General features: G+C 38.2%; 1 protein-coding gene across 3 annotated transcripts in view; it reads left to right on the top strand.

Annotated features, from left to right (window-relative positions):
• Window positions 1-24,862, top strand: part of GRM5 (glutamate metabotropic receptor 5) — a 554,896-nt gene that overhangs the window by 426,259 nt on the left and 103,775 nt on the right. For all 3 annotated transcript variants that reach the window (XM_037841016.1, XM_037841014.1, XM_037841015.1), the window contains exon 5: window positions 24,484-24,730. In XM_037841016.1, coding sequence (XP_037696944.1) covers window positions 24,484-24,730 — 247 coding nt within the window. The remainder of the gene's footprint in view (window positions 1-24,483; window positions 24,731-24,862) is intronic.

The raw sequence follows: 24,862 nt of genomic DNA, 5'->3' as shown, positions 1-24,862 counted from the left end.
TAAATAGTATACTATAAGATATTTTGTTAGTATATGATTGTATCACACTGTGGTTGTTTTTTTTTTACATCTTTCTATGAAAGAAGTTGAAAGTTTACAGAACAATCATGCATAAAATACAGGATTCTCATACACCACCCCACCAACACCTTGCATTGGTGTGGAACATTTTTGCAATTGATTATAGCATATTTTTATAATTGTACTATTAATTAAAGTCCATGGTTTAATTTAGGGTACACTGTGTAGTTGTAGTTCCTCAGATTTTTTTTGTTTTTATTTTGTTACTATATATATATATATATGTGTGTGTGTATATATATATATATATATATAACATTTTCCTTTTCAATCACTTTCAGATATATATTTCGGTGCTGTTAATTGTGTTCACAATGTTGTGCTACCATCACGACCAGCCATTATGTAAGCATTTCCATCATTACAAATAGGAACTCTGTATATTTTAAGCCTTAACTTTCCATTCCCTATTCTTACCCTGTCCCCTGGTAATCTGTATTATATATTCTGAGTCTATGAGTTCAATTAGTCTAAATTTTTCAAACCAGTGAGATCATATAAAATTTGTCCTTTTGTGTCTAGCTTATTTCACTCAACATGATGTGTTCAAGATTCATCCATATTGTCCCATGCATCAGTAATTCATTCCATTTTATGGCTGAATATGGTTCCATTGTACGTATATGCCACATTTTGTTTATGCAGTCATTGACTGTTGGACACTCTGGTTATTTCCATCTTTTGGCAATTGTGAATAATGCTGCTATGAACATTGGTATGCAAAGATCTGCCTGCGTTCCTACTTTCAGTTATTTGGGGTATATATGTGGCAGTAGGATTGCCAGGTCATATGGTAGTTCTATACTTAGCCTTCTGAGGAACTGCCAAACTGTTCCACAGCAGCTGCACCATTTTACACAGCCACCAGCAAAGAATGATTGTTCCTATTTTCTCCACATACTCTCCAACACTTGTTATTTCTCATTTTTTTAAATAGCAGCCATTTTAATGAGTGTGAAATGTTGTCTCATTTTTGTTCTGATTTGCGTTCCCCTGATGACTAATGATATTGAGCATCTTTTCATGTGCCTTCTGGCCATTTGTATATCTTCTTTTGAGAGATGTCTATTCAAATCTTTGCCCCTTTTATAATTGGGTTGTTTTGTCTTTTTCTAGTTATGTTGAAGGATTTCTTTATATATTTGGGATATTAAACTTTTATCATATGTGGTTAGCAAATACTCCCATTGTGCAGGTTGTCATTTTACTTTTATGATAAAGTCCTTTGAGGCTCAAAAATTTTTAATTTTGATGAGGTCCCATTTGTCTATTTTTTCTTTTGTTGCTTATTCATTGGGTGTAAAGTCTAAGAAACCATTGCCTAATTCAAGTTCCTCAGGATACTTCTCTACATTTCCTTATAAGAGTTTGGTAGTTCTAGCTCTTATATTTAGGTCTTTGATCCATTTTGGGTTTTTTGGGGTTATGGTATGAGGTTTGGTTCCTCCTTTTTAATGCAAATAGAGATCCAATTTTCCCAGCACCATTTTTTGAATGAACTGTTCCCTTGTCAAAAATCATTTGGCTATAAATGTGAGGGCTGACTTCCGAGCAATCAAGTTGATTCCATTAGTCTATCCTTGTGCCAGTACCATGCTGTTTTGATTACTGTGACTTTGTAATAAATTTTAAGATTGTGAATTGTGAGTCCTCCAACTTCATTCTTCTTTTTCAAAATGGCTTTAGCTATTCTGAGACACCTACTCTTCCATATAACTTTAATGATTCCCTTTTTGATTTCTGCAAAGAAGGGTGTAGAAATTTTGTTTGGGATTGCATTGAATCTATAAATTGTTTTGGGTAGTATTAACATCTTAACCATATTTAAACTTCCAATCCATGAAGATGGAATGTCCTTCCATTTCTTTAGGTCTTCTTTGACTTTTTACTAATGTTTTGAAGTTTTCTGTGTACAAGTCCTTTACATCCTTGCTTAAAGTTATTCCTAGGCATTTGATTCTTTTAGTTGCTATTGTGAATCTAATATTTTTCTTGATTTCTTCTTTCTGTTGTTCATTGTGTATAGAAACACTAGTGATTTCTGGGTGTTGATCTTGTATCCTGCCACTTTGATGAGTATTATCTCTAGGAGGCTTGTTATGGATTTTTCAGACTTTTCTTTATATAGAACCATCTAATCTGCAAATAGGGAAAGGTTTAGTTCTTCCTTTCCAACTTGGATGACTTTGATTTCTTTTTCTTGTCTAATTGCTCTAAAAAGAATTTACCATACAATGTTGAATCACCGTGAAGACAGTGAGCATCCTTGTCTTGTTCTTGACCTTAGAGGGAAAGCTTCCAGTCGTTCACTATTAAGTAGGATGTTAGCTATGGGCTTTTCATATATGCCCTTTGTCATGTTGAGGAAGTTTCCTTCTATTCCTAGTGTTCTAAGTGTTTTATTCAAGAAAAGCTGCTATATTGTATCAGTTACCTTTTCTGCATCAAGATGACCAAGAATTTTCCCCTTCATTCTCTTAATGTGATGTATTTCTTTAATTGATTTTCTTATGTTGAACCAACCTTGCATATGAGGAATAAATCCCACTTGATCATGGTGTATAGTTTTTTAATATGCTGTTGGATTTAGTTTGCTAGTATTTTGTTGAGGAATTTTTCATTGTATTCATAAGAGAAATTGGTCTCTAGTCTTCTTTTCTTGCGGTATCTTTTTCTGGCTTTGGTATAAGGGTGATGTTGTCCACATAGAATGAATTAGGGAGTGTTTCCTACTTGTGCCGGTTTGAGTGTATTGTGTCCCCCAAATGCCATTATCTTTGTGGTCTTGTGTGGGGCAGAAGTTTTGGTGTTGGTTAGATTTGCTTGGAGTGTGCCCCACCCAGCTGTGGGAGATAATTTTGATGAGATGTTCCCATGGAGGTGTGGCCCCACCCATTCGGGGTGGGCCTTGATCAGTGGAGCTATATAAATGAGCTGACTCAAAGAGGAAAACGAGTGCAGCTGGGAGTGATGTTTCGAAGAGGAGCAAGCTTGCTAGAGAGGAACGTCCTGGGAGAAAGCCGTTTTGAGGCCGGAGCTTTGGAGCAGATGCCAGCTGCCTTCCTAGCTAACAGAGGTTTTCCGGAGGCCATTGGCCATCCTCCGGTGAGGGTACCCGATTGCTGATGTGTTGCCTTGGACGCTTTGTGGCCTTAAAACTGTAATTGTTTAGTGAAATAAATCCCCGTTTTATAAAAGCCAATCCATCTCTGGTGTTTTGCATTCTGCAGCATTAGCAAACTAGGACACTACTGTTCAATTTTTTAGAAGAGTTTGAGCAGAATTGAAGTTAAGTCTTCTTGGAATGTTTGCTAGAATTCCCCTATGAAACCTTCTGGTCCTGGGCTATTCTTTTTTAGGTGTTTTTTTTTTTTTTTTAATTACTTATTCAATCTCTTTACTAGTAATTGGATTATTGAGATCTTCTATTTCTCCTTCAGTCAATGTAGGTAGTTTGTGTGTTTCTAAGAATTTTTCCATTTCATCTAGGTTATCTAATTTATTGGCATACAGTTGTTCATAGTATCCTCTTATGGTACTTTTTATTTCAGCGGGGTAGGTAGTAATGTACCGTTTCCATTTATGATTTTCATTATTTGTATTCTCTCTTTTTTTTCTTTGTCAGTCTAGCTAAAGTTTTGTCAATTTTATTGATCTTTTCAAAGAGCCAACTTCTGGTTTTGTTGATTCTCTCTGTTGTTTTGTTTACTATTTCATTTATCTCAATTCTGATCTTTGTCATTTTCTTCCTTCTGCTCACTTTGGGTTTAGGTTGCTCTTCTTTTTACTAGTCCTTCCATTTTTGAGGTTAGGTCTCAGATTTGAAGTCTTTCTTCTTTTTTAATATGTGCTTAGAATTATAAATTTCCCTCTCAGCACTGCCTTTGCTGCATCCCATAAGTTTTGTAGTTTGTTGTAGTTTCATTTTCATTTGCCTCAAGATATTTCCTAATTTCCCTTGTGATTTTCTCTTTAGTCCATTGGTTCTTTAACAGTATGTTGTTTAATTTCTGCATATTTGTGAGTTTCCCATTTCTCCCTTAGTTATTAATTTCTAGCTTCATTCTGTTGTGGTCAGAGAATTTACATTTTATTATTTCAATATTTTTAAATGTACTGAGACTTGTTTTGTGATCTAACATATGGTTTATCCTAGAGAATGATGCATGTGCACTCAAGAAGAGTATGTATTCTCTTTTTGTTTGGTGAGGAGTTCAATATATTTATGTTAGGTATAGTTAGTCTAGAGTATCAGTCAAGATTTGTACTTCATTATTGATCTTCTGACTAAATGTTTTATCCTTTATTGAGGGTGGTGTATTAATGTCTCCTACTACAAATGTGGAAACGTCAATCTTTCCCTTCAAAACTGTTAGTATTTGCTTCATATATTTTGGGGCTCTGCTATTAGGTGTATCTGTATTTATAATTGTTACATCTTCCTGTTGAGTTGCCCCCTTTATCAGTATATAAGGACCATCTTTTCCCTCTTAAATTTTTGTTTTAAAATCGATTTTATCTGATATTAGTATACCCACCCCAGTTCTCTTTTGGTTACTACTTGCATGGTATATATTTTTTCCATCTTTCACTCTCACCTACCTGTATTTTGAATTTAAGGTGAGTCTCTTGCAGACAGAATATAGTGCATCATAATTTTTCATCCATTCTGCCAATCTCTGCCTTTTGACAGGAGACTTTAATACATTTACATTTAAAATCACTATAGGTCATACAGGACTTTCTCTTGCCATTTTGCTATTTAGCTTTTGTAAGTCTTACACCTTTCTTGTTTCTCACTTCAATTAATGCCTACTTTTATATTTATTTGATTTTTTGTGCTGCCCCATATTGAGTGCCTTGTCATTTCTATACAGATATAATTTTCATCTATTTTCTTTGTGGTTACTATGGTGTTCAAATTTAACATCCTAAATATATAACATTCATATTTGGTTTGATACCAACTTAATTTCACTTGCATGCACATCTCTCTGTCCTCCCATCATTTTTAGTACTTGTTACCTATTAAATATTTGTACATTATATGTCTAGAAACATAGATTTATCATTATTTTTATGCATTTGCATTTTAACATCCATAGGAAGTAAGAAGTGGAGTTACATACCAAACAATAATAAAACACTACAATAATAATAAAACACTACAATAATACTGGCATTTATAATTACCCAAATGGTCAACTTTACCACAGTTCTTTATTTCTTGATGCTGCCTTGTACCACTGTCTAATGTTCTTTCATTTCAGTCTGAAGTACTCCCTTTAGCATTCCTTGTTGTGCAGGTCTAGCTGTGATGAACTCCCTCAGCCTTGGCTTATCTAAGAATAATCTCTCCCTCATTTTTGAAACAAAGTAATGCCAGATATAAAATTCTTAGTTGGCTGCTGTTCACCTTCAACACATCAAGTATTTTAACCCACTGCCTTCTTGCTTCCAATGAGAAATTGGCACTCATGTAATTAGGACTTCCTTATATGTAACATGTTGCTTTTCTCTTGCAGCTTTCAGAACTCTGTCCTAGTTCTTTGTATTCAATAATGTGATCAATGCATGATGGAGTGTATTTTTCTTCATGCTTATCTTGTTTGGTGTTCTCTGAGCTTCTTGGATGTGCATATTCATATTTGAATATTCCTTCTGCCCCTTTCTCTCCTTCTTCTCCCTGTGGAACTCCCATAATGCATGTATTGTTGCACTTGATGGTGTCTGTTCTAGTTTGCTAATGCTGCTGCAATGCAAAACACCAGAGATGGATTGGCTTTTATAAAAGGGGGTTTATTTGGTAACACCATTACCATCTTAAGGCCATAAAGTGTCCAAGGTAACACATCAGCAGTTGGGTACCTTCACTGGAGGATGGCCAATAGTGTCCGGAAAACCTCTGATCCCAGGATGTTCCACTCTAGGCTGCAGTTCCTCAAAAATGTCACTCTTAGTTGCTCTTGGGGTGTTTGTCCTCTCTTAGCTTCTTTGGAGTCTGCTTTCAATGACTGTCTTCAAACTGTCTCTCATCTGCTGCTCCTGTGCTTTCTTCAAAGTGTCCCTCTTGGCCGTAGCAAGCTTGTTCCTTCTGTCTGATCTTATATAGTGCTCCAGTAATTTAATTCAGACCCACCCTGAATGGGTGGGGCAACACCTCCATGGAAATTATCCAATTAGAGTCATCACCCACAGTTGGGTGGGGCGCATCTCCATGGAAACACTCAAAGGATCACAATCTAATTAACACTGATACATCTGCCCACACAAGATTACACCAAAGATAATGGCGTTTTGGGGGACATAATACATTCAAACTGGCACAGTGTCCCATAGCCATCTTGGGCTATTTTCACTTTTAATATTTCTTTTTTCTGTCTTCTCCTTAGCCTGACTCACTTCAAGGTCTTGTCTTCAAGTTCACAGATTCTTTCTTCTGCCAGCTCTAATCCACTCTTGAAACCTTCCTAGGCATTTTTCACTTTCGTTATTGTGGTCTTCAATTCCAGTAGTTCTGTTTGGATCTTTTTTTAAAATTCCTAACTCTTTACTAATACTCTCATATTCTCATTCTTTGTTTTCCTGATATACATCAGTTCTTTCTCTGTATTTCCCTTCACCTCCTTGCATGTTTTTAAGATCATTTTTTTCAAAGACTGTTCAATATGTGCACATTCTCATCTTCATTGGTGTTTTCTGGATTTTTATCTTCTTCTGTGCAATGTGCCATCATTTCCTGTTTGTTTCTCTTGTGCTCTTCTTGCACACTGTTCATTTTAATATTTTAATATTTAACCCTAAGATTTATTCCTTGAGATGTCTGTTTCTTGGTTTTGTAACCAGCTGATGATAAGACAGAGATTTTCTGGGCTTTAGCCCAAGAAAGTTCTGCCCAAGGAGAATGCAGTGTGCAGGGTTTTCCTTTTCTTTCTGGGCCTCTGTCTTATCCTAGGCTTTTGCTTGTTAGCTGTTCTGGAGTTCTGGTGTTTACAGGAGTTTGGTTGTCCCCTCTGTCTCCCAGACAACAAACTTCCTCTCCTGGGTGTTGAAGCTGGCAGGCCTTCATCTCAGACTTTCCTCCTCTATAATTTTTCACATACCTTTCATTGTCTCAAGCTGGTTTTGCCTGGAGGGCAAATTCTGGAAAAGGGCATGCTGGAAAGGACTTTCCTGAGTCAGTCTTCCCAGCCAAAACAGGGCTAGGGACCTATGAAGTGGGTGCAAACTGGCTCCAAAGTGCCTTGGGGAGAGGATCAGGAAGGCTGCCAAGAGCTTTTCCAATGACTCCCCAAAACTGAGCTTTCCTGACCTGTCCAGCAAATGCAGCCCTTTGTTACTAACTGTCTCCCCAGTTCTGAGGAAGTGCAGCATCTTAATTCTCCACCAGCACTGCCCCTATCCTGGGCAGATTGAAACAATGACTATCCTCAGAGCTGGGCCCCCAGAAATCCAAATTCACTAATCAAAAGCCATGATCAATGATTTGCCATGCTCAACCATGGTCTTGGGGAAGAGGATTTTTATGTCTCTTTTAGTAACCAGTGAGCTAGCCAAGGATGGGCCCTGTGGTGACCGGCCACAAGAGTGGGGGATGGGTGCTGATAGCCACTGCCATGTGGAGAGAGCAATTTATTGTTCTTTACCATAATGTATCTTCCTTTTCCTCCTGCTCTTCCCTAGATGCTGTACAGAGTTCTTACCTCCAGAGTTTCAAAATAACTGTTTCATATAGTTCCTGCCTACTTAATAATTGTTGTCGTAGAAAGACTGAGTCCTGGAGCTCCCTACTCTGCCATCTTCCCACAATCCACCCCCTCCCTCCCCCAATAATGTCCTTTTGAGCCTTTTGTCCTCCCCAGTTAGACCCTTTCTGGGATCACATATTACATGCATATAATTGTCATTGTCTCTTTATTTGTTCTTTATTTTTAATTGTAGGAATAGATATACAATGTAAATTTTCCCGTATCAACCTCTCAATCATACCATTCAGCGCTATCAGTCACATTCACAATATTGTGGTACCCTCACAAACTTCCATTACTAAAACTTTTCCCCTCTGTAAACAGAAATGCTATACCCATTATGCATTAACTTCCCATTTCCCCACCCCTCATTCCTGGAAACCTGTTCTCTAATTTCTGTCTCTATGAACTTGCATTTTCTACAATATTTTTTTTGTAATTACCAAGGACCTTAAATTTAATATCCTAAATCTTTAACAATCTCATTCACTTTGATAACAACCTAACTTCAATAGTACATATAAACTACTTTCCTAAACCTCTCCAACCCTCCACTTTATGTAGTTCTTGTCACAAATTACATGTTTTTACATTATGAGTCCAAAACCATTGCCTTATCATTACATTTTATGTATTTACCTTTTAGATCCTGTAGGAAGTAAAAACTGTCATCTTGGCTTCTTTGTGGTCCTATAAATACTTTTTGATAAAAATAATCTGATGTCTAGCATCTTACATAAATCTACCTTCTACATTAATCAAATCTCTTGCATTATATATAATGAGTAATCTTCCACATGTGCAGTTGGTGAACTCTGCATTTTGTGGTTGAATCTTTGCAAAAGTTTTATATACTATATGATTCATATTTTCAATTTTCTGCTTCATTTCAATGACAGTGCTTATTATAAGAGATGAGATTTTCATTTAGTATGCCTGTTATTTTTAATTAGAAGTAAAACTCTTAATGGAACTCAAATTTGTAGCATCACTTTTTTTTTTCAGAAGCAAACATCCTGGAACATTTTAAGAATAAAAACGTGTAGCTATTTCTAAAATTTTCAAATGTGAGCCGTGCTGATTTTACTAATTATCAGAATGATCTAGTGATCACTTTTATGTAAACTATAGTAGATTTACAACAACCACAACAGCAAGAGTTTCTAGTTAGTTAGTGCCTTTTATGGGGGCCATGAATTGTATATGTGTTATTTCTAATCTTCACAACTCTATAAAAAGGTTTTATTTTCCCTGTTTTTTCAATTGAGGAAGCCTTTGAAACTCTAGCAAGGCTGTACAGTAAAACTGTGTTTTGAACTATTGATAGGAAGCTAGTGAGCTAGAGCAGGGAAAGTGACGTCTTCAAGAAACTTGAAACACAGTTAAAATGGAAGATGAAAAAGAATGATGGAGATGAAGATGAACTGACAAATATAGCCAAGTGGGAAAGCTCTGGTCAAGGACTTTGGTCTTAGTATAGGAAGGAAAAGGTAATGCTATAGTTTTTGCCACACACTTTTGAAAATAATATCATAACCACCAGCCTTCAGTATCCCTGTGGAATTCTTCCTTCATTTACACACCATATGGAAAGTCTTCAAAATACTGTAATGTGAATGAAAGAGATATGCTATCTGAAATAACATATCCATCAGAGGGCTGCCAACTGGCTGTTCATGGTGAATCATTTAAATTTAAAATTTGGTGTTGTGAACATGGGAGTGTGCAATTCCTATTGAGTTTTGTAGCTCCCTGAGGGTACGTCTTCTTTCTGCAGCTGCTGCATTCATTTGCATTTCAATATGAGCATTTAGAGGTCAGCTGACTGTATTTCGGGCATAGTTATAAATTACAGTTGCTGCAGATATTAGAAACTGGTGTCTCTACAGGCACACTGCCTAACACAGAATAGGCACATATAGTGTTAGGCAAGAGGATGAATGATTTATGTGCTGTCTTCATTCACCCCAGCCCTTTCATAGGCTCTTTTATCATTCCTGAAATTAGTGGCCTCTGTCCAAGCCCTTTCAGTTTTCAAAATCCTTTATTCCCTAATCTTAACCTATAGTTCCAAGAAGCTACCTACATCTTCATTGTAACATTGATTTTTCTGTCTGGCCCATTATATGTTAATTTCCGTATAGCAAGTGTATTTCACATTCATTCATTGTTCATACAGTCCACCAATATTTTATTTACAATGTTAAGCACTGTTTAATTGTCAGAAATAAAAATGATAAACAAGATCAATGTGGACCCAATCCTCATAGAGCTGATTTTCTACTCATCTCTGAATCTCATAACATGTTTAGAAGCTTTTGCACCAAATAGGTGCTTAGTTGATGTTAAGTGAAGGGATGAATAGCCCACTCTAAGCCTCGGTGGCAGGAACTATGGAGAATACAAGATGAAGAGGACAGTTTTAGGCTTCCAGGAGCTCATACTCTGTGGTGGGTGCAGACAAGCACATAGATAATTCAAATGCACAGCATAAAGTGTTACATCTTGTAGTAGAGGTATAAACACATAACTATGGGAGCATGGAATGGCAAAAGATTAATTCTGGCTCAGGGGATGGTCTGCCCTTCTGTCATGGCAGGAAACAAATTATTGTATCTTCCACTGTGCACATCTGGAATCCATTTGCTATATGCATAAAGAATGAGTAGATGCAGAAAATAAATGAGAGTAGGGAGAATTTGTTTCCCTGCAATTTTTGTCATTGCAATTTTTACAATGTGTTATCCAATGGCATCTCGTAGATTTATAATCTCCTTCCAAGAAAAAAAATGCAAACCCATCCCTTATTTCCTCATTCCCTTTACCACTCTTCCCCAACTGATCAGCCAAAAGGAAATCTCGAGGGCAATCTGAAAGTACCTGATATAAGGGATAGCTTAAAGAATTATTTTGGGGGATTTTTTTTTAACTGTTGTCTGTTTCATTACTCTATGGCCATGAGTTAAGTTGCTGAAAACATTTTTAAATCGTGTTCTCCTTTGCCTCTCATAATGAAAACAGCACTTATCAAAGAGTTATGATATAGGGTGTCTGAGGCCAGCTGCTAGTAACTAAAGGTATGACTTTAGGAAAGTTATTTCCCCTCTCTGTGCTTATTTCCCTATCTGTGTAAAATGAGTTTATTGGACCAGGTTGGGTGTCATGATGTCAGATGAATACAGGTGCCAGAGACGTGATGTAAAAGACTGAAGCAGATCAGCATTTCCCAGGTGGAACCAGTGTTGCTACATCTTCCAATATTTCAATAGAGTCTGTGAAGCTGGGATTTTATGTGAAATTTCCATAAAATAACATTTAGACCAAATAAAACATTTTACAGGCCAAATTCAGCCCAAAGGCTTCTTCCTTCTTACAGCTTCTAGCTTAGATGCTGTTTAAATTCCCTTTTATTTCAAACATTCTCTGATTCTGTATTATTAAGACATTCTGCCTTCCCTTTGTTTAACAGCTACTGAGCTTCAAAGTTCTGGTTCCCCAGACGAATCAAAGGACATGTTCTGAGAGCTGTGAAATTAAATTGCAATCACAGATTGGAGGGTTTCAGTTTCTGCTAATCCTTTTGAAGACCTCTGATTTGATTAAACAGTAGAATTAGGATTGAATGTTAAGTACTCTAAATCAGGAATACAGATTTGAAAAAAATATGAAAGGAGGACAACAGCCATCCTTCCCTGCTTCCATTTCCTCTCTGCGTGGGTCTGTGAGGCAGACCCAGCCTGAGGGCAGCAGGCAAGTTTGGGTTGGCACAAAACCTCATGCTTAGTTTGGGCCTGGCCAACACTAGACCCTTAAAAATAGCCCTTGAACAAAGGAAATACTGCTGAGTGGAATCCAGTTCTTTGGTGCACTAATTAAAATGCAAGAAATTAACATGCCTTTTTCTACCTCTTAGTAGGTAAGAAAGGAAGTCTGGGTAAAATGAGCCATTTTATTATGTGCACTCAGGACACTAAAATTTGCCTAATAAGATGAAATCTTTGGTCCCCCAATAACTTCCACCACTGATGCCATACTGAGTGTTTTCAAGAACAGAAGCACTGGCTTACTTGTCTCTTTATCAATAGCATTCAGCCCCATGTTTGATGCACAGTAGGGAGTCAATAAATGTATGTTTTATCAATAACTTAATCTCTGAATGGGCCAATGAATAACTAATTAGGCAGAATTCTTCTCTAGGGGTCAAAGCAGCAAGAACAAAGGAAATGAATAGAACTCTGTGAGTTCTATTAATACATCTTAAGAAAAACTGTCAACCAAAGGAAGGTAGGGAAGTTGGCAATAAAGACAGTTGCTGGAACTCTTACCACATGCTTTAGTGATCTTAGAAAGTTCTGTTACTCTAGGTATCATCATGCTCTTAAACATTTTGAATATAATGTTATGTGATTCCTGGTCTTGTTTAAGTCCTATGGTGAATGTTGATTGTTTTAACAGGCAATCAACTGGTTAGTTTCAGGTTGCAAGTCTATACTCTGTGGGCTGTGGTTCTAATGCCAGTTCAGTTTCCAAAGCTTTTTCAGTGCTATCAGAATTTGTTGCATATGTACCTCATTGAGGAACCAGTGTTCTACCTTGCAGTTCATTCAGTTCTCAAAACTTCGGTTTACTGGTAAGAGTCAGATCCATGCCTGCACAGCTCAGAGGTAGGTCCAGGAATTCATATTCAATTTTATGGGATCATCTTCTTGAGCTCCCCGCTCTTCACTATCTCCCTGACACTTTCCAGTTCCCATCTCCTCTTACCCATTCCCCCTTCCTGGTCCTGTAGATAGAAATATGAGGCTTTAGTTTCTACCTCTGCCCCAAACTTCCTGTTCCTGTGACTGGATCTGCTACAGGAGCCAAGTGAAGAGGGCTAGAGAAAGATAAAAGCCATGGAGGGATTTCCTCATACTCCTGAGCACAGTTCCTTGGGAGTTATAGGCACCTGCCCAGCCACAGTTGCCTTTGCTGCTTCCATCTGCCACTGTGACACTGAAGAATTGGCTGGAAGCTTGGATAAGAGTGAATAAACAGTCAAACAAACAACAATGGGATTCCCCCCACTTTTTCTGACTTGAAGGGAGCCCATTTCCTCTACTAAGACCAAAAATAGAGGGCTTCTCTTGGGACTTTCTATTTGAACCACTATGTAGGTCCATGTTTTGGGTTGCCTTTTAGTGCAAGCCTGGAAATACTGGAGGAAAAAGACCCAGGAACTCACATATGGTTCTATGGTATTTTGAGTTCTGTTTTCCTTTCCCAATCCACCTTTACTTTTCCGAGTCCTCAGATGCTCCATGAGTTCTGTCCAGAGATTTAGCAGTATTCAATGGAAAAGACAGGGTAGAGTGTGCTTACTCCATCTTGACTGGACCAAAATTTTTCCTCTTTGGTTATATTAAATGGTGAAACCACCCAAGATTGCTTTCTGGGATTGTCTGGTCCAACTGACACAGTTCAGTTTTAAGTTGCCTTTGCTTTTTAGGCTATTTTAGTGTCACTGCACAAAAGAATGATTACTCCTAGTAAAATGATTTGACAATCTGAGAACCAGACCTGATATTTGGTGTTTTTACCAAGAAAGTGACACTCTGAGGCATCCTGTCATCTATCTGGCCTTATTTATGTACTCTCTCTCTCTCTTTCTCTCTCTCTATATATTTATAAACTAATTATGTGCCAGATGCTGAGCTAGGTATTAGGGCTACATCTATGAAATACACATAACCCCTATCCTCAGGGAGTCCACAGTGTACTGGAAACCAACAACAGTTCACCACCAGTGTGACAAGAGAACAAAGCAGGGCCTTAAATCCAGACTAGAGACAGATATATAAACAGGCGACTTCCATATAGGGTGTTTCGGTGCTGTAGGAAAAGAGAGCAGAGTCTTAATTCCAGACCAAAAGAGGGTCATGAACAATTTCTGAGTTCAGTAGAAAATTTGAAAAGAAGTATGCTCCATCTATATGGATTGAAATGCACAGCGGCCCAGATACAAGAGAGAAGAGTTTAAATGTCTAACTAAATTTGCATTTCAGAAAGACCACTCTGTATCTACATTGGGAATACATAGATTAGATCATGGAAGATTGAAGGTAGGAAGATCTGCTAGGAGGCTTTTGTAACCCAAGCAGCAAACTATAAGACACTGTGGGACAAGTTAAATACATGATCCCATGTATGCAAGGGAATATTATACAGCCAGTAAAATAATGTACCATTTCTATGTGTTCCAATATGGAAAGAATGTCAACCTCCACAATATATTCTTAAAAACAAGATGGAGAAAAGTATGTACATATGTTATCATTTATGAGATGATATTTATATGCCTATATAAATATTTGTAGATGAATCCATTATATATTAAAGGAATGCTGAGGTTAGTGAATTGAGTCTCTTTTATAAAAATGACCACCTCTGGTAAGAAGGTAAGAAAAATTGAGTGACTGAGGTCATGGAACAGAGGGATTTTTCATTTTATAATCTTTCACACCTTTTGACTTTGGTTACAAATCCGAAACATACACATATACACACATACACATACACACACACACACACACACAGAAACCTAAAAAATTAAGAAATTCTGAAAACCTAAATTTAGGTGATAGCAATGAAGCTGGAGGTAAAGAGTGGATACAGGATATACAAGAGGGGGAGCCAATTTGGATGACATATATGATGAATTCAGTTTTTGATCCAACTATAAGGTCCATGTTCCTGAAAGGATGTCTGGGAGTTCAGTTAGATTTAGATTTCTAAGGCAATAGAGCATCCTGGTTAAGGGTATAGACTGTGGGGCCAGACTGCCCGATTTTAAATCGTGATTCTACCAGTTATTAGCTGTGTGACATTGGATAATTTAGTTAAAGTCTCTAACTTAATTCCCTCATAAAATAGGACATATCTCATTGAGTTTTCTGAAGACTGAGTCAATGTATGCATACTGAAAATATGTCTGGTATTAATAGTTAGCTACTATTACCTGGATTCGAAATTGATCCAGAAGACCTCACATATTTGGCACTTGAAGCACTGGCAAAGCATACAGAATACAAGGCAACTAAAAGGAAAACCTTAGAAAACAACAATATTTTAAAGGAGAGACCAGGACGTCTGAGACAGAGCTAATCAGTCAGCTGACCATGACTCATGTTGCTTCTACTTTCAAAATGTACACAGCATCTGAGCACCTCTCACCATCTCTACTGCCATCACCCTAACCTAGGCAGCCAATGCGTGTTCTCTGGACTACTGCATTGGCCGACTAACTGGCCTCCCTGGTTGACATGTCAAACAGCACTTCCAGTTTCCTTTCCCCAACAACCTATTTCTGAGGTCTCAATTAACAGCACTCTGATTCATTTAGTTGCTTGAAGTGAAAATTTGGAGTCATCTTTGATTCTTCTTTTTTGTCCAGTACCCCATATCCAATTCATTAGTGCGTCGTAATCGCTGTGCTTTCAAGATATACTCAGAATCAGACTCTGAAGTAAGTCACCATCATCTCTCAGTGTTCTGTTGCAATATTCCCTAAGTTTTCTCCCTTCTCCCATTCTCATTCTTTTTTCCAAGCAGCAGCCAAAATAAAAAAAATTTAATGAAAATTACATCATAATATTTCTTTGACAGAAACACTCTAGCGATCTTCAAACTCTATGTTATTCAGCATTTGCCTAACTCTCTGCTCCCTGAACTCCTGTCATACTTCTCTCCCTGTTACTCACTAAGTTTTATCCTTCTATTCCTCAAAGAATGCACTGGGCACATTTCCACTAATGGCTAATATCTCTGTCTGATAGCATACTTCTCCCAGATCTTCATCTCTCTCTCTCTCTCTCTCTCTCTCTCTCTCTCTCTCTCTCTCTCTCTGTCTCTCTCTCTGTCTGTCTCTCCCCTTTCTCTCTCTTCCCTAACTTAGGTCAACTCAGATATTTTGTGGGGTTTTTTTCCTCCCAGATTGCTTCCCTGGCCATCCCATCTAAAGAGCACCACATCCCAACACTGTTTCCCCTTAAATCTGTTTTATTTTTCCATGTCATTTAGAAATTATATTATGGGGTTATTGCTAATCCTCTGTCTCCCTATAGTACCCAGAAAGATCATTGGTCTGAACACCACTATACCCATAGTGACTAGCCCATTGCCTGATGCAGAGTAGGAACTGAATACATGTTTAATGATTTAGTTAGTTTTTCAGATGCAGTTGGAGCACAGAGTGATCTGATCCAATATGCTGATTTTCAAACTAAGCCTTGGCAATCATACAGAAGCACCTGAAGGGCCTGGGAGTAGGATGTCTAAGCTAATAGAAATCTAAGTTCCATCCCTTTTCCAACCACAGGATCTCTTCTTATATTTAATTTAATTGAACATGTGCATAAACTTTTATTCAAATGAAATATTTTAACATTCAAAACTCTGAAACCACCAGCTTTTCTTTCCTTAGATACTTCCTTATTTTGAATGTGAATAAACATATCAGAACATTAGTAGTAGAAGCTGCATAAGAGACAAGATAACGTTAGATCAATTTATTTTATCACATACTTTGTAAGTATAAACCCCTTTAATTCTCTTGTAAGTCTATTAGGTAGAATCTATTATTAAATCCATTTTTTTTTCATGTGGCACTGAAAGGATGGTGAACTTGTCCAAAATCACACAGCTAGTAAGTAGCAGAATGGTGATTCTCACCTGCCATCTGATCCCAGAATCTGCAGCTCTTAGTAGTTAAAGGACACTCTCCACCACAAAGTAAGATGACATCTTGCAGATTCACTCCATTCAGATATGTGTGGAGTAAGGAAGCGGGTGAAGGGAGACAGAGGTCTAAGTCACAAGATACAGGAACTCCCTAATTCACCAGTACTTCCTCATATCTGCAAATACTGAGTCTATTGCATTAACAGTCATCTCTTTGAAATGTGGATACAACCTCCCAACGCCCAAGAAACTAAGTCTGTCAGCTATTTACCATCATCTTGATTTCCTTAACTTGTTCAACTATAGTAAAAGTAATTCCTACATAATTAGGTTTTGTGAGAATTAAAGCATTTTGTTAAGTCCTTATTTTGTTAGCACCCATTCTGACAGAGGTATCTCAGCTACCTGCAGGTGACAGCTCAGCCATGTGCTTTTTCCTCCAATGGAGGAAGACTGGAAAGATGGTGGGAAGGTTTAGTCAGGTATCAAAATTAAATTTCTTGAATGAGAAGAAGATGGCAGCATAGAGAGGAGTGGAAGCTAGTTAGTCCCCCCAGAGCAACTAATAAACAACCAGGAACAACTAGTAAATGATCTGGAATAACTGCTGGGGGACAACTGTGACTGTCCACACATCGTGCACCAACTTCAATTGGGAGAAATACCTGAGATTGCAGAGTGGAATCTGTGAGTAGAAACTGTGAATCTGAGCTGGGAGCCCCCTCTCCCCATGGCAGCCCAAATGGCAAAGCCTCACTGTGATAGAGAGCAGCACTCTGAACAAGTGAATATACCTCAGTCCAGCTCCAACTGGGGTTTTAATTGGCAAATGTGGACTGCTCAATGCAAGCTGCAAATCCCCAATGAGCAGCCGGAGGCTTTTAGCGATGACTGACCTTGAAGAGCCAGGGAACTTCTCTGTCTCAGGAGGGAGAGCCCAGAGGACTGGGTATGATCTCTGGCCAACAGGTGAAACTGGGGGCTGTGGACCGACCCTGAAAGGGGCTTTCTGTCCATCTTTCTCTCAACCTGAGCAGCTCAGTAGAGAAAGCCTCCACCATTTTCAGCTCATAGTGATATGCAGTGGAGAAAGCCTCAGCCATTTTTAGCTGTCTGACTCAGACAAGGGTGGTGATAGCAGAGTCAGAGAGACAAAAAACCTATTTAAATGCAAACAAAAACTCCCTAGGGGTTATATCTTCCCTAAGAAGGAAGACGTGGTGCCCAGCTTTACTACCCACCTTCCCTTCAGAACAAGACCCCAGAGCCTGGGGGAAAACAGCCACAGGCCACACCTCTTTACACCACTCAGGAGCTACAGACTGACAGGTGCCACCTGCTGGGCAGGGTAGGAAAAGCACAACAAGCTGAGGCCTCACAGGGTGTGTCAATCTTCTAAGACATACCCTCAAGGAAACCAGATACTGAATATTTACTCCCTTTGGGACCTGAGCCTGTTCTGGTCTGGAAAAACCTGATTGGAGTAACCAAGGAAACCAGATGCCTAGGCAACAGAAAACTACAACCTACACTAAGAAAAATGAAGTTATGGCCCAGTCAAAGGAACAAACTTACACTTCAACTGAGATACAGGAATTGAAACAACTAATGCTAAATCAATTCAAAAAGTTTAAAGAAGATATGGCAAAAGATGAAGGCTATGAAGAAAACACTGGGCATACATAAGGTAGAAATTGAAAGTTCCAAAAAACAACTGGCAGAATCTATGGAAATGAAAGGCACAACACAAGAGACAAAAGACACAATGGAGACAAACAACAGCAGATCTCAAGAGGCAGAAGAAAACACTCTGGAAATGGAGAACAAGACACCTGAAAGCCTCCGCACAGAAGAACAGATAGGGAAAAGAATGGAAAAATATGAGCAATGTCTCAGGAAATTGAATGACAACATGAAGTGATGAATGCATATGTCATGGGTGTTCCAGGAGGAGAAGAGAAGGGAAAGGGGGCAGAAGCAATAATAGAGGGACTAATCAATGGAAATTTCCCATCTCTTATGAAAGACATAAAATTAAGGATCCAAGAAGCATACCCCAACAGAATAGATCTGAATAGGCCTACGTCAAGACACTTAATAATCAGATTATCAAACATCAGAGACAAAGAGAGAATCCTGAAAAGCAGCAAGAGAAAAGTGATCCATCACATACAAAGGAAGCTTGATAAGACTATATGTGGATTTCTCAGTAGAAACCATGGAGGCAAGAAAGAAGTGGGGTAATATATTTAAGAAACTGAAAGAGAAAAACCACCAACCAAGAATCCTATATCTGGCAAAACTGTCCTTCAAATATGAGAGAGAGCTTAAAATATTGTCTGACAAACAGACAATGAGAGAGTTTGTGAACAAGATTCCTGCGCTACAGGAAATACTAAAGGGAGCACTACAGACAGATAGGAAAAGACAGGAGTGAGAGGTTTGAAATGCAATTTTCTGTGATGGTAGCACAAAAATGTAAGTACACTGAACAAAGATGACTGTGAGTATAGTTGAAAGGAGCATGTGGGACACCAGAAGGAAAGAAGAAAGATAAAGACTGGGACTGTATAACTCAGTGAAACCTAGGGTGCTCAACAATTGTGATAAAATATACAAATATGTTTTTACATGAGGGAGAACAAATGAATGTCAACCTTACAAGGTGTTAAAAATAGGGAGGCATTGGGGGGGAATAAAATCAATGCAAACTAGAGACTATAATTAACAGAAACATTCTGTTATGCTTGCTTTAATGTAACAAAGGCAATATACCAAAGCTAAATGCATATAATAGGGGGACATGAGGGAGGGGTATGGGACTCTCAGCATTCATAATGTTGTCTGACTCTTTATTCTACTTTAGTTTAATGCTATCTTTCCTTTTCTTGCTTCTTAGCTGTCATGTTTTTTTTTCTTTATTTCTTTTTTCTGTCTCTTTTTCCTCTCTACCTTCTTTGACTCTTCCTCCTCCTTTGTGAAAGAAATGGGATGTCCTTATATAGATAGTGGTGATGGTGGTGAATACATAAATATGTGACTATACAAGGAACCATTGATTGTTTACTTAAGATGGAATGTATGGTATGTGAGCAAAACCGTCTTAAAAAAATGGGTTGAAGAAAACTTGAGGACACTATATTGAGTGAAATAAGTCAGACACATAAGGAAAAATATTGTAGGATCTCACTGATACAAACTAATTATAATATGTAAACTCATAGACATGAAATATAAGTTTCCAGGATATGGAATGAAGCTAAAGAATGGGAAGCAGTTGTTTATTATGAGCAGAATGTTCAACTAGATTGAACTTAAATGTTTGGAAATGAACAGAGGTGACAGTAGCATGTTGTGAGAATAACTAACAGTGCTGAATGGTGCATGAATGTTGTGGAAAGGGTAAGCTCAGATTCACATATGTCACCAGAAGGGAAGTTGAAGGTTAAAAGTTGGGAATGTATAAAACAGTGAACCTTGTGGTGGGCAATGTCCATGATTAACTGTACAAATATTAGAAATCTCTTTCATGAACCAGAACAAATGCATGACACTACATCTAGAAGTTAATAATAAAGGGGCATATAGGGAAAAAATATACCTATTGCAAACTATATACTACAGTTAGTAGTATTTTAACATTCTTTCATCAACAGTAACAACAGTACTATACCAATACTATAAGTCAACAATGGAGGGGGTGGTTAGGGGTATGGGAGGATTTGAGTTTCCTTTTTTTTCTTTATTTCTTTTCTGGAGTAATGAAAATGTTCTAAAAATTGAAAAAAATAATAATTGTGGTGATGTAGTCACAGTTGTATGATGGTACCGGGGCAATTGATTGTACACTTTGGATCTTTGGATAATTGTATGGTATTTGAATAATCTCAATTAAAAATAAATAGATTTTGTTCAGTTGACCTCCTAAGGCATCATAAATGCTAAAGCAGATTAAGACATCTTTCCTGTTAAAAATGCATGCATCAAACTCACTTAGGAAGAGATTACAAAGGTTGAACTTAGTTTTCTTCTGGCAGTTTTTGTTTTTTTTTGTTTTTGTATTTTTGCTTTTTTGTTTGTTTGTTTGTTTTGAGAAATTGTAATCATTTGGAATCTCTGGGTAACAAGGGAAAATAGTCACCAGAAATTTCTACAAGACTGTAATGTTGTCCAAATAGGCCAGTTGTTCTGAGATGTCTAACAACAAATAAACAATCTCCAAACTTAGTGCACAAACTTACGTGTCCTTTAGTTTTCAAGTTCTTGCCATCAGCCAGCCCCACGGGCAGCTTTAGCAGGCATCATTTGGGAGAAAAGAATCATGAGTTTCTAGGAAAGAACAAAATCTTGTTCCCGGTTTTTTTTTCCCCCTAACTTTATCTTTAATTAGAATGTTAAAAAATGATACAGTAATATTACTCAGATTTGCTTATTTCCAGAGAATAACAGTATAGTGTATGAAGAAGACTAGACTTGGAATTAGCCAGTTTTTCTATTCCTGATTTGTACTAGCTACATGACCTTGGAATATCTACTTAACCTGCTTGAGCCTCCAGTTTCCTTATCTCTACAGTGTGGATACCACTTCCTGCTGGGCATATCTATCTTGCAGTGTTGATGAGCATCACTGATACATGCAAGAATTATTTTGAAAGGTAAAATGCTAAACAAATGCAAGTTGTCATTAATGTCCTGTTCAATTCAACAAATGACTCAGTAACCATGCTCTAAGCACTGTCATTTAATTTACAAGTGAGTAAGGCTCAAATTTTGCCTTTGAGCCAGCCATTGTCTTTTTAGGCAAAGCAGAGAAAACTCAGGAAGGGAGCCTAAATGATGGCTGCCTGAGAGCTCTATTGGGTATCACATCAGGTGAGACCTTTGACTTGTTTTCCTTCTCCAAAGTCTCGACCACAAAACTTTAGTGGCTAAAGGTTATTATGATTCACATTTCACTGCATGTATTACTTATTAACTATCTATGTTATGCTCGGCTGTTAGTGAGATACTTATGACTTCATTATAACACGTAATTTTCACATCACCCTTAAAAGATTTAACAGATGATTACACGGAATCTTAGTGAGTTTAACTTGCCAAGTAACAGAACTAGAGAGACACAGAGCAGGGATTTGAACTTAGATCTTCCTACTCTCTGAACTTAGATATTCCTTTCCTATAAGAGGAAAATTTTAAGAATGAGAGTCAAACTACCTTATTATTTTATTGCCACAAAAGCACCTACTGCTGAACTCTGATTGTAGGCTGGGAGGCTGAGTTGCAGCACTTGGCTTAGGCTCAAGGTTAAGCATTTAAGCATGGCCCAAAGACTACCACTGCTCAATGAGTTTTCTGGAAATAGTATCAATCAGTCATCAACTCCTCTTCCGTTTAAGGGGCTAAATAGAGAAAGGTAGGGGTTGGACTGACTTTGGAACTGGACATTTAAAATTTCCCTCCCTCTAAGTATGTCCATATTACTATAATATGGTGTACAGGGTGCCTGATAAAGGTATAGAGAAAGTGACAGGGAGTTCAAAAGAGCAAGATTAATTTTAGTATCTGCAATCACGGTGGTCTTCACAAAAGGGGTGCTCTTAAAGCCTGGAGAAATGGATAGGATTCATGTTCATAGGGTTAGGGAGGCATTAAGGAAATACGGAAGTCAAGAGTAACTGCAAAATATTTGTCTGAGCAACTTGAAGAATGACATTTCCAGCAGTGTGGACTGAAATACGATAGAATGAATAGAGTCTGCATGGGGAAGGAAATTTTAAGATTTGCTTGGAAAGTAACTTGGGCTGGTCTAGTCCTAAGATGAAAGCAAGACTCCTCAACTTATATTTAGGTCAAGATGAACCATGCTGGCCTCCCTAGAGAACATCTCCATTCAGAGAAACTTAGTATTTGGGACATGATCAGAGAAGGGGATAATATACCTCTACAGTGTGAGAAGTCATGAAGGAACATACTACCCTTACTATCCTTAGAGAGTATCTTCTTTTCTTTCTTAAAGCAGATTTCTCCCCAAATGGCAAGTTTTGGTTTTATTTCAATTGTTCTTTTCACCATTTTGCTTTTCTCTTCTTACGTGTCTTAATCCTAACCGTTCTCCAGTCTCCATGTCTATACCAATCCATGCAGACTGTGCTTCCTACATTCTTCTATCCATCCCCAGGGCCTGTACCCTTGGTGTGCCGGTTTGAATGTATTATATCTCCCAGAAAAAGCCATATTCTTTGATGCAGTCTTGTGGGGCAGACATAATAGTGGGGATTAAGTTGGACTGTTTGGATTAGGCTGTTTGCATGGAGATGTGCCCCACCCAGCTGTGGGTGGTGACTCTGGTGGGATATTCCCATGGAGGCGTGGCCCCACCCATTCAGGGTCGGCCTTGATCAGTGGAGCCATATAAATGAACTGACTCAAAGAAAAGGAACTCAATGCAGCTGTGAGTGACGTTTTGAAGAGGAGCAAGCTTGCTAGAGAGGAACGTCCTGGGTGAAAGCCATTTTGAAACCAGATCTTTGGAGCAGACGCCAGCCACATGCCTTCCCAGCTAACAGAGGTTTTCCGGACACCATTGGCCATCCTCCAGTGACGGTACCCGATTGCTGATGTGTTACCTTGGACACTTTATGGCCTTAAGACTGTAATTGTGTAGCCAAATAAACCCCCTTTTTATAAAAGCCACTCCATCTCTGGTGTTTTGCATTCCGCAGCATTAGCAAACTAGAACATTTGGCAATGTCATTTTTATCTCTTACGGGGATCGCTGCATCACCTTTATGGATCTTCCTGCATCTATTCCTACAACTCTTTAAACCTTTCTCCACGCTGTAACCAGAACATTCTTTCAAAACTAAAATCTGATTATGTCCTTCTCTAGCTTAAACATTTCAGTGGATTTCAATGTTGTTATGATAAAGTACAGAAATCTTAATGTGTCTTAAAATGTCTTGCCTCCATCTCCTATTTCAGTTCCCACAATTCTTCCATCTCCCATCCACGCTCTGGCCATTCCAGCCTTCTTTCAGTTTCCCAAACGTATCATGCTCTATGATAGAGATGTCCGTGAGCCTTCAATATACTGGGAAAAGTCTTCCCATTGCTATTCATCCAGCTAATGGATACTCGACCATGTGATCAGCCTCAGTGACCTTCTGGGAAGCCTTCCCTAACCCCTCAATCTGGGTCTGGGGCACCTCCCACATCAGGACTCCCTCAACATTTATCGAAATGCATTGTAATTGCTTGCTCAGATGCTCATCTGCCCTTGAGACTATAAGTAAATGAGAGCAGGAATTATGCCTACCCTGTTCAACATTATGACCCCATGCGTAGCAAGTGCTAAGCAATCAGAAATCACAGGCATTCTGTCCATATTAGTCAAATAAGTAATTCATCCCAAATGCTAGTTCTTTGATAAAACATTCCCAAGTGCCCTACAATGTAAGGAATCTCTTCCTCTATAGAGTTTAACTCTACGTTGTTATACACATGCTTTGAGATTGGAAATGATTAGTGTCAATTCTAAATAAATAAATTGAGGATGAGATGGTGAAGAATCTAATTTATTAGACTAAGAGGATTTTGTAGTTTGGAAACTGGAGATACATTGAGGAGTTTTAAATCATTAGTAAAATTAATCTATTCTTATGATAAATTTTATGGTATAGATATAAAGCATCATCCTAGATCTACCCCCATTATACCACGTTACTGTTGGGAATTCAGGTCTTTCTTCAGGGTTTTGGAAGAAAAACCTGGAAGCAGAAGACAATTATTAGGCATACCAGGTTGGTGCCCATATCTGCCAAATGCTTCTGGTTCTACGATAAGTTGTGCCAGTGCATCCTCTAATTATCAAGCATCCATGGATAGGGCTACAGTCAAATTAAATCACAAAGTTAATTCTTAATTTGTTTCCCAACAGGTTCTCTGACTCTGAGAACACATCATGTTCAAGATTCCAAAATGGGATTTGTGATCAACGCGATTTATTCCATGGCCTACGGACTCCACAACATGCAGACTTCCCTCTGCCCAGGCTATGCTGGCCTCTGTGACGCAATGAAGCCAATCGATGGCCGGAAACTTTTGGATTCTCTGATGAAAACCAATTTTACTGGGGTTTCTGGGGATATGATCCTGTTTGATGAGAATGGAGACTCTCCAGGAAGGTATGGGTACAGTTCTCTTCTAGACAAAAGAGCCTGAAAGAAAGCCAGCTCTTGATCCTGAGGCATCTGTTTCTCTCCTTTGTGGTTATTTAGGCTTTCTGGCAATGTTTGGCTAAACCCAACATCACAAAG

This window comes from Choloepus didactylus, chromosome 6 (genome assembly GCF_015220235.1).
Source record: "Choloepus didactylus isolate mChoDid1 chromosome 6, mChoDid1.pri, whole genome shotgun sequence".
In the NCBI taxonomy this organism is placed as follows: Eukaryota; Metazoa; Chordata; class Mammalia; order Pilosa; family Megalonychidae; genus Choloepus; species Choloepus didactylus.
Note: the sequence above shows the minus strand (reverse complement) of the source record. Positions and strands in the feature narration are given on the sequence as shown.